Source organism: Stegostoma tigrinum, chromosome 27 (assembly GCF_030684315.1).
Source record: "Stegostoma tigrinum isolate sSteTig4 chromosome 27, sSteTig4.hap1, whole genome shotgun sequence".
Lineage (NCBI taxonomy): Eukaryota > Metazoa > Chordata > Chondrichthyes > Orectolobiformes > Stegostomatidae > Stegostoma > Stegostoma tigrinum.
Window position 1 is genome coordinate 47,298,070 of NC_081380.1, and position 10,501 is coordinate 47,308,570.

The window sequence follows — 10,501 nt, forward strand, 5'->3', positions numbered from 1 at the left end:
TGACGGTCATAGTCTAGCATTTGTGTATTGTGAACGTCACTTGCCACTTGTCAGCCCAAGCCTGGATATTGCCCAGATCTTGTTGCATGTGAACACGGACTGCTTCAGTATCCGAGGAGTCACGAATGGTGCTGAACATTGTGCGATCATCAGCAAACATCCCCATTTCTGACCTTATGATGGAGGGAAGGTCATTGTTGAAGTAGATGGAAATGGTTGGGCTGAGGGCGCTACCCTGAGGAACTCTTGCAGAGATGCCCTGGAGTTGAGATGACCGATTTCCAAAAACCACCACCATCTTCCTTTGTGCCAAGTCTGACTCCAACCACTGGAGAGTTTGCCCCCTGATACCCATGGATTTCAGTTTTGCTCATGTTCCTTAATGCCACACAGGATTGAATACAGCTTTGAATGTCAAGGGCTGTCACTCTCACCTCGCCTCTAGAATTCAGCTCTTCTGTCCATGTTTGAACCAAGGCTGTAATGAGGTCAGGAGTTGAGTGGCCCTGGCGGAACCCAAACTGGGCGTCACTGAGCAGGTTATTGCTGAGCAGGTGCTGCTTGATAGCTCCGTTACTGACACCTTCTATCACTTTACTGATGGTCGAGAGGAGACTGATGGGGTGGGAATTGGCCAGGTTGGATTTATCCTGCATTTAATGTACAGGACATACTTGGGCAATTTTCCACATTTTTGGGTAGATGCCAGTGTTGTAAGCGATGTAGAACAGCTTGGTTGGGGGAGCAGCAAGTTCTGGAGCACTCGTGTTCAATATTATTGCTGGAATGTTGTCAGGCCATGTAGCCTTTGCAGTATCCAGTGTCTCCAACTGTTTCTTGATTTCACGAGTGAATCAAATTGAATTGGCTGAGAACTGGTATCTGTAACACTGGTGACCACTGGAGGAGGCAGAGATGGATCATTCCGTCACCACTTCTGGCTGAAGACTCCTGCAAAAGCTTCAGCCTTATCTTTTGCACTGATGTTCTGGGCTCTTCCATCATTGACGATGGGGATATTTGTGGAGCCTCCTCCTCCAGTGAGTTGTTTAATTATTCACCAATATTTACAGGACTGCAGAGCTTAGATCTGATCCACTGGTTGTGCGATCACTTAGTTCTGTCTAACACTTGCTGCTTATGCTGTTTGGTGTGCAAGTAGTCCTGTTTGGTGGCTTCACCAGGTTAACCCCTCATCCTCAGGTGTGCCTGGGGCGGCTGCAGGCATACCCTCCTGCACTCTCCATTAAACCAGGGTTGATCCCCTGGCTTGATGGTAATGGTTGAGTGGGGGATATGACGGGCCATGAGGTTACAGATTGTGCTGGAGTACAGTTCTGCTGTTGTTGATGGCCCACAGCGCCTCATGGATGCATTGTCTTGAGTTACCAGGTCTGTTTGAAGACATTGTGCACAACACGATGGAGGTTATTCCCAATGTGAAGGCAGGACTTTGTCTCCACAAGGGCTGTGCGATGGTCACTCATCCTGACATGGACAGATGTGTCTGCAGCTGGCAGATTTGTAAGAATGAAATCAAGTATGTTTCTCTCTCTTGGTTCCCTTACCACCTGCCGCAGACCCAGTCTAGCAGCTATGTCCTTTAGACCCCAACCAGCTCGATCAGTAGTACTGCTGATTATTGGACATTGAAACCTCCACCCAGAGTACATTTTGTACCCTTGCCACCCTCGGTGCTTCCTCTAAGTGTTTATTCAACATGAAGGAGTACTGATTCATCAGCTCAGAGAGGACAGGATGTGGTAATCAGCAGGAGGTTTCTTTGCCTGTGTTTAACCTGAAGCCACGAGATTTCATGAGGTCCAAAGTGAATGCTGAGGACTCCTAGGGAAACTTCCTCTTGACGATATCCCACTGTGCCACCACTTCTGGATGTGCCCAACCAGTGGGTCTGGACATATCTGGGGATGGTGATAATGGAGACTAAGGTATTGTCTGTAAGGTTTGATTCCATGAGTATGACTATGTTAGGCTGTTGCTTGACTAGTCTGTGAGACAGCTCTCCCAGTTTTGTCACCAGCCCCCAGATGTTGGTAAAGAGGACTTTGCGGGATCAACAGGGCTGTTTCTGCCTTTGGCTTTATAGGTGTCTAGGTCGATGCCAGACGATCTGCCCAGCCCAGTTTCATTTCTTTGAGACTTTGTAGCTTGCTAGGCGATTTCAGAGGGAAATTGAGTCAACTACATTGTTATGGGTCTGGAGTAATGTGTAGGTCAGATGAGGTGAGGGTGGCAGATTTCCTTCTCTGAAGAACATTAGTGAACCATATGGGTTTTTCCAACAATTGACAATGATTTCACAGTCATCAGTAAATTCTTAATTCCAGAGTTATTTTAATTCAAATTCCACCATCTGCTTCCCACCATGTCCCCAAAACATTTGCTGAGTTTTGGATTAATAATCTCGTGATAATACCACTGGGGCAACACCTCTCCAAATTGCATTACATCTGGAATGCAGCACATTACACTTGCCTTTAAATCAGATAAAACTTAGGGTGTAGACTATCTCCTTGATATACTTGAAGGGGTTTGGTCTGGTCCATAGGACCGCTGTCAATGTATTGCCGTTATGATAATCATCAGAGTTTTTGCTTTTATTCCCAACGAGGATAACCTCATATTTATCCACATTAGACTGCATTTGCCCTGTAGTTGTCCACATCACACTTGAGTTAGGCAGGAACTCCAGAAAAACTCTGAAACCAGTTGAGGTTACGAAAAGAGTTGAATTGTTCAATTATTCCATTTGAGAATTTTCTTGACCCATATTTACTTAGTGCACCCAATCATTTCTTCACTTGCTTGAAACATAATCCACGAGCACCATTTGGATTTTGAGATATCCAGTTAACCTTTTAGGGCACAAAACAAACAGAAGTTACGTATGATCTGATAACAATCCCCAGACACAGCTGCAGAGTGCCATAGGTTGGGAACTGAATATTGAAGGCTACTGGACATTTTAGGAAGGGCAGAAAGCCGGGAAAATGTGGAGGACGGCTTAGTTAACTAGCCCTGGTATTAGCATAATAGAGGTGGATGCTGTAAGTTCAAACCAGAACGTAGAAACAGTTTTGGCAGAGACAAGAAATGATAAAGGCAAGTAGTCACTTTTTGGAGTGGTGTGCAGTCTCCCAAGTTTCACAGTGTAGAATGAAGAATAAAAAAATAAATAATGAGTTTGTCAGGAAAGCATGGTGGTAGTTTTGGGGGATTCAATGTATGTATAGATTGGAAAAGTTGGATGGGCAAAGATAGACAAGGAATTCCAGAATATTTTTGGGATTGTTAGAATGGCACATTCTGTCACTGGTCAGGCAGACTATACTCACCTCGATATTGACACTTCATAGACTTGATGAGCTAAGATTCATTAGTAACCTGATCGTGAAGGTGCTCCTCTGTAGCAGCCCTCAGAACATGATTAAATTTTGCATTCAGTTTCAAGGAGAGTGCAGTGGGGCAATGACTATTTTAAACTTAAATAGAAGCAATTATGAGGACATCAAAGCAGAGTTGGGTGAAAGTGAGCTGACAAGTTATGTTCAGAGACATGTCAAAGATACATGTTGGGAAACATTAAAGGGGAAATTTCTGAATACACAATTGATATATCACATCCAGAGGAAAAATTATAAATTGTAGACCACCATCTAAAGGTTATTATTAAATACTTTTCTTAAAAAAAAGCATGTAATTGTGAAAAGGTGAATGGGGGCAGGTCAGAAGATTAGACAGAATATAAAAATAAAAGCATCAAACACTGACTAAAAGATTAATGAGGAGGAAGCAATTACTGTTTTTCACACCAAAGTGCACAACTTCACATTTTTGTGTGTTGCACTGCATCTGCCGTGTGTTTGCCCACTCACCCAACTTGTCCAAATCACTTCAAAGAACCTCCTCTCAACTCACAATCCCACCCACTTTTTGTTGTTAGCAATCTTGGAAGGTGCAGGGTCAAATTTCATTTTGAATATGGAGCTCATGCTGCAAGGAATTAACATGGTAGCCCAGGTGGAAGATAGTCTGGCTAACAGGAGACTGAGTGTGGCCCTCAACAGGTCTTTTACTCATTGAAAAGATGCAATAACTGGTCTGCTGCAGGGAATCAATGCTGAGACTTAACGTCTTCTATTAATAACTTGCAGGAAGGGACCGAAAGCATGCTTGCTAAATTTGCTAATGATTCAAAGGTAGGAAAGTAAGTTTGAAGAAAGCCTAAGGAAGCTGAAACAGATACAGACATTGAATGAGTGGGTAAAGTTCTGGCAAATGGAATGTATTGGGGAGAAATGTGAAATTGCAAAAAATACAAGGTATGTTATCTAAATGGAGGGAGTTTACAGAGATGTTGAGATGCAGAGAGTTCTGGATGTTCTCGTGCATTAAAGGTGAAAGGTTACTACACAGATACAGCAAATAATTTGGAAAGTTAATATCCTGTTGTATATTGCATGGAGGATTGGGTACAAAAGTAGGAAGGTCAGGCCTCAGCCAAACAGGGCACTGGTGTGGTCACATCCCGAGTACTTTCTACTCTATTGATGTCCTTATTTAAAGGGGAATGTAAATGCATACGAGGAATTTTAATAGATGAGCACCTGAAATGGGTGGCATGCCCTATAAGGAACAGTTGGACAAGGCTACCTTTGCTTTTATTAGTTCACAGAATATGGCTTTTGCTGGCTCGGTCAGCATTTACGGCTCATCCCTACTAGCCAAGGTGATCTGCTTTCTTGAACCACTGCGAAGCCGGGACACCCAGAGTGCTATTAGGAAGGGAGTTCTGGGATTTTGACTTCTGGGAAGTGACAGTGAAGGAACAATGATGTACTTCCAAGTTAGGATGTGTGTGGCTTGGAGAGGTGGTGGTGTTTCTATGTATCTGTCACCTTGATCCTTCCAGGTGGTAGAGGTGGCAGTTTTGGGAAGCTTTGGTGCCTTACTGTAATGTATCTTGTAGGTGATACACATTGTACATTGGCAGTGAATTGAATAAATGTTGAAATTAGTAGTAGCAAGAGGGGCTGTTTTATTCCTGATGGTGTTGAACATCTCAAGTGTTGTTGGGGCTGCACACATCCAGGCAAGTGGGGAGTATTCCATTACACTCCTGACTTGTGCCTTGGAGATGATTGACAGGATTTGGGGAATCGGGAGGTGACTTATTCACCACAGTATTCCAAGCCTCTGATTTGTTCTTGTGGCCACTGTGTTCAGATGGTGAATCTAGCTTAGATTCTGGTCAATGGTAACCCTCAGGATGTTGATGCTTGGCGGATTCTGTGATGGAAACATCATTGAATGTCAAGGGGTGATGGTTAGATTGTCTCTTGTTGGAGACAGTCATTACCTGACATTTGTGTGGCGTGAATGTTGCTCACCCAGAGTTACAAGAGCAAGATTTTATTGGATTTAAACATAAAAGATCCTGAGGAGTATTGGCAAGGTGGCTTCATCTTGGGAGAGAATCTAGAACTAGGGACCAGTTTTTGAAATAAATTATTGCCTGATTAAACTGAAGATGAGAACTTTGTTTCCTCACAGAGTCATGAGTCTTCGGAGCTCGTGCTTCAAAGTGCGGGAATTGGAATCTTGCATATTTTTACTGCAGACTGTTGGGACCATGATCTTTTACACTGGCAGTGAAGACTCCAGCAGCTGAATAGCCTGCTCCTCCTGTTTCTATTTGCACTGTTTGCTGCCACCACCAACACTTCCCCACCCCCACCCCCAACCAGTTCCTGGGGGTTGCAATATGAGGAAAGGTTGAGTATCTTGGGTCTTCATTCATTGAAGTTTAGAAGATTGAAAGCTTATCTTATATAAGGATAAAGGATTTTGAGGAGCCTTGACCAGGTGGATGCTGAGAGGATGCTCGAAAATAAGGGCTCTCCCATTTAAGATGGAAATGTAGAGGAATTTCTTCTTAGAGGCTCATTCGTCTCTCGAGTTCTCTACCCATTGATACTGGATCATAAATTCGAGGTTGAGATAAACAGTTTGTAACCTACAGGAGCGTCCAGAGTTATGGGAATAGCAGACATGTATTGTTAAAGCCTCAGACTGATCAGCCATGATAGTACTGACTGGCAGAGCAGGCTAGAGAGGCTGAATGGCCTTCCGTGATTTCTTAACATGTTAATGTGAATGTTCTGCACCTTCTCTGAGAGCTGCCCCTTGGCCTGGTAGAACGCTGTTGACATGCCCAGCAACCAGCTGTGGATTCCAGCTGGATGTTTGCACTGGGCTGCATTGTGAATAGGAGTAGGCAGTCAGATCAGTCTATCCCACCTGCCCTGACCTGTGGCGTGTTCAGATTAATGACCACGGTCCAGAGCGTTCCTTGTGCTATTGATTCAGCCCGTGAACTAGATCAAAGGTGAAGCTGAAGAGCAGTATTAATAATTCATTTACTTAGCTGCTCCATTTACAGAGACTGACTTCACTTGGAATCTCTTTCTCTTTCTCTCTCTCTGTCTCTGCTGTTCAATAGAATGACCCTGGTGGGTGTTGATTATAGTATTTCTGTCACAGGGTCAAGGCCCCCCTCCTTTGACACTGACCCTTGTGTCTAATACCTGAATTCTCTTACACACGCATGCTCACAAACAATATTACAGGTCATTAAATCTGAGTAACCAGGTCATGTGGTAAATGCCAAAGTGGCCCCTGTAGAGAGGAGCATACTGTGTAATTATAAGCCTGGGTAGGGTGGGCGGCGGGGAGGTGGGACTGCATTTCTGTGTGTGAGTGGGATGCCCTGAGGGTAGGCATGGACGTGTTAGGCCAAAGGGCCTGTTTCCACACTGTAGGGATTCTATGATCATTCTCCCACTTATTAATGGAATACCTTGTGTTTCTTCTTTCCCAGATTATTTATGTGCTCCAGAAGACAACGTTTACAATATCGATTTCACAAGGTTCAAGATTCGCGACATGGAATCAGGAGCTATCTTATTCGAAATCACCAAACCACCTTCCACTGGTGGGTCAAAGGGGTATCCCGCAATCTCTCTCACGCCCGCACACTCTCTCTCTCTCTCTCGTTCGTGCGCGCGCTGTCTCTCGCTCTCTCTCTCGCTCGTGCGCGCGCTCTCTCTCGCTCTCTCTCTCTCGCTCGTGCGCGCCCTCTCTCTCTCGCTCGTGCGCGCCCTCTCTCTCTCGCTCGTGCGCGCCCTCTCTCTCTCGCTCGTGCGCGCCCTCTCTCTCTCGCTCGTGCGCGCCCTCTCTCTATCTCGTGCGCGCTGTCTCTCTCTCTCTCTCTCGCTTGTGCGCGGTCTCTATCTCTCTTTCTCGTGCTCGCGCTCTCTCTCTCTCACGTGCGCTCTTGCACTGATTCTTGCTCGCGCGCGCGCTGTGTCCCGCTCTCTCTCCCGCGCGCGCGCTGTGTCCCGCTCTCTCTCCCGCGCGCGCGCTGTGTCCCGCTCTCTCTCCCGCGCGCGCGCTGTGTCCCGCTCTCTCTCCCGCGCGCGCGCTGTGTCCCGCTCTCCCACCCGCGCGCTCTCGTGCTGTGTCCCGCTCTCTCTCTCTCTCGCTCGTGCGCGCGGGCTCTCTCTCTCTCTCGCTCGTGCGCTCTCTCTCTCTCTCGCTCGTGCGCTCTCTCTCTCTCTCGCTCGTGCGCGCGCGCTTTCTCTCGCTCGTGCGCGCGCGCTCTCTCTCTCGCTCGTGCGCGCGCGCTCTCTCTCTCTCGCTCGTGCGCGCGCGCTCTCTCTCTCTCGCTCGTGCGCGCGCGCTCTCTCTCTCTCGCTCGTGCGCGCGCGCTCTCTCTCTCTCGCTCGTGCGCGCGCGCTCTCTCTCTCTCGCTCGTGCGCGCTCTCTCTCTCTCGCTCGTGCGCGCTCTCTCTCTCTCGCTCGTGCGTGCGCGCTCTCTCTCTCTCGCTCGTGCGTGCGCGCTCTCTCTCTCTCGCTCGTGCGCGCGCGCTCTCTCTCTCTCGCTCGTGCGCGCTCTCTCTCTCTCGTTCGTGCGCGCTTTCTCCCTCGTTCATGCGCGCTCTCTCTCTCTCTCTCGCTCGTGCGCGCTCTCTCTCTCTCTCTCTCTCTCTCGCTCGTGCGCGCTCTCTCTCTCTCTCGCTCGTGCGCGCTCTCTCTCTCTCTCGCTCGTGCGCGCTCTCTCTCTCTCTCTCGCTCTTGCGCGCTCTCTCTGTCTCTCTCTCTCGTGCACGCCCTCTCTCTCTCTCGTGCACGCCCTCTCTCTCTCTCTCGTGCACGCCCTCTCTCTCTCGCTGGTGCGCGCGCTCTCTCTCGCTGGTGCGCGCTCTGTCTCTCGCTCGTGCGCTCTCTCTCTGACTCACTCGTGCGCGCTATCTCTCCCTCTCTCTCTCGCTCGTGCGCTCTCTCTCTCTCTCACGCGCGCGCGCGCTCTCTCTCTCGCTCGCGCGCGCGCGCGCTCTCTCTCTGTCGCTCGTGCATGCCCTCTCTCGCTGGTGCGCGCTCTGTCTCTCGCTGGTGCGCGCTCTCTCTCTCTCTCTCTCTCTCGCTCGTGCGCGCTCTCTCTCTCTCTCTCTCGCTCGTGCGCGCTCTCTCTCTCGCTCGTGCGCGCTCTCTCTCTCTCTCTCTCGCTCGTGCGCGCTCTCTCTCTCTCTCGCTCGTGCGCGCTCTCTCTCTCTCTCTCTCGCTCGTGCGTGCGCTCTCTCTCTCTCTCTCGCTCGTGCGCGCTCTCTCTCTCTCGCTCGTGCGCGCTCTCTCTCTCTCGCTCGTGCGCGCTCTCTCTCTCTCGCTCGTGCGCGCTCTCTCTCTCTCGCTCGTGCGCGCTCTCTCTCTCTCGCTCGTGCGTGCGCTCTCTCTCTCTCTCGCTCGTGCGCGCTCTCTCTCTCTCGCTCGTGCGCGCTCTCTCTCTCTCTCTCTCTCTCTCTCTCTCTCTCGCTCGTGCGCGCTCTCTCTCTCTCTCGCTCGTGCGCTCTCTCGCTCGTGCGTGCGCTCTCTCTCGCTCGTGCGCGCTCTCTCTCTCTCTCGCTCGTGCGCGCGCTCTCTCTCTCTCGCTCGTGCGCGCGCTCTCTCTCTCTCGCTCGTGCGCGCGCTCTCTCTCTCTCGCTCGTGCGCGCGCTCTCTCTCGCTCGTGCGCGCGCGCTCTCTCTCTCTCTCGCTGGTTCGCGCGCGCTCTCTCTCTCTCTCGTTGGTTCGCGCGCTCTCTCTCTCTCTCGCTCGTGCGCGCGCTCTCTCTCTCTCTCGCTCGTGCGCGCGCTCTCTCTCTCTCTCGCTCGTGCGCGCGCTCTCTCTCTCTCTCTCTCGCTCGTGCGCGCGCTCTCTCTCTCTCTCTCTCGCTCGTGCGCGCGCTCTCTCTCTCTCTCTCTCGCTCGTGCGCGCGCTCTCTCTCTCTCTCTCTCGCTCGTGCGCGCGCTCTTTCTCTCTCTCTCGCTCGTGCGCGCTCTCTCTCTCGCTCGTGCGCTCTCTCTCTCTCTCTCTCGTGCGCGCTCTCTCGCTCTCTCTCGCTCGTGCGCGCTCTCTCTCACTCTCTCTCTCGCTCGTGCGCGCTCTCTCTCTCTCTCTCGCTCGTGCGTGCGCTCTCTCTCTCTCTCTCGCTCGTGCGCGCTCTCTCTCTCGCTCGTGCGCGCTCTCTCTCTCTCTCGCTCGTGCGCGCTCTCTCTCTCTCGCGCTCGTGCGCGCTCTCTCTCTCTCGCGCTCGTGCGCGCTCTCTCTCTGTCTCGCTCGTGCGCGCTCTCTCTCTCTCTCGCTCGTGCGCGCGCTCTCTCTGTCTCGCTCGTGCGCGCTCTCTCTCTCTCTCGCTCGTGCGCGCGCTCTCTCTCTCTCTCTCTCTCGCTCGTGCGCGCTCTCTCTCTCTCTCTCGCTCGTGCGCGCTCTCTCTCTCTCTCTCTCGTGCGCGCTCTCTCTCTCTCTCTCGCTCGTGCGTGCGCTCTCTCTCTCTCGCTCGTGCGCGCTCTCTCTCTCTCTCGCTCGTGCGCGCTGTCTCTCTCTCTCGCTCGTGCGCGCGCTCTCTCTCTCTCTCTCGCTGGTTCGCGCGCTCTCTCTCTCTCTCGCTGGTTCGCGCGCTCTCTCTCTCTCTCGCTGGTTCGCGCGCTCACTCTCTCTCTCGCTCGTGCACGCGCTCTCTCTCTCTCTCTCTCGCTGGTTCGCGCGCTCTCTCTCTGTCGCTGGTTCGCGCGCTCTCTCTCTGTCGCTGGTTCGCGCGCTCTCTCTCTCTCTCGCTCGTGCGCGCTCTCTCTCTCTCTCGCTCGTGCGCGCTCTCTCTCTCTCTCGCTCGTGCGCGCGCTCTCTCTCGCTCGTTTGCGCTCTCTGTCTCGCTCGTGCGCGCTCTCTCTCTCTGTCTCTCTCGCTCGTGCGCGCGCTCTCTCTCTCTCTCTCTCTCGCTTGTGCGCTCTCTCTCTCTCTCGCTTGTGCGCGCTCTCTCTCTCTCGCTCGTGCGCCCTATCTCTCTCGCTCGTGCGTGCTCTCTCTCTCTCTCTCGCTCGTGCGTGCTCTCTCTCTCTCTCTCGCTCGTGCGCGCTCTCTCTCTCTCGCTCGTGCGCGCTCTCTC

The 10,501-nt window shown here is 51.3% G+C and overlaps 1 protein-coding gene across 4 annotated transcripts in view; it reads left to right on the forward strand.

Annotated features, from left to right (window-relative positions):
* unc119a (unc-119 homolog a (C. elegans)) overlaps window positions 1-10,501 on the forward strand; it is a 44,338-nt gene that overhangs the window by 18,450 nt on the left and 15,387 nt on the right. For all 4 annotated transcript variants that reach the window (XM_059655455.1, XM_048557609.2, XM_048557608.2 and 1 more), the window contains exon 3: window positions 6,902-7,015. In XM_059655455.1, the coding sequence (XP_059511438.1) occupies window positions 6,902-7,015 (114 nt within the window). The remainder of the gene's footprint in view (window positions 1-6,901; window positions 7,016-10,501) is intronic.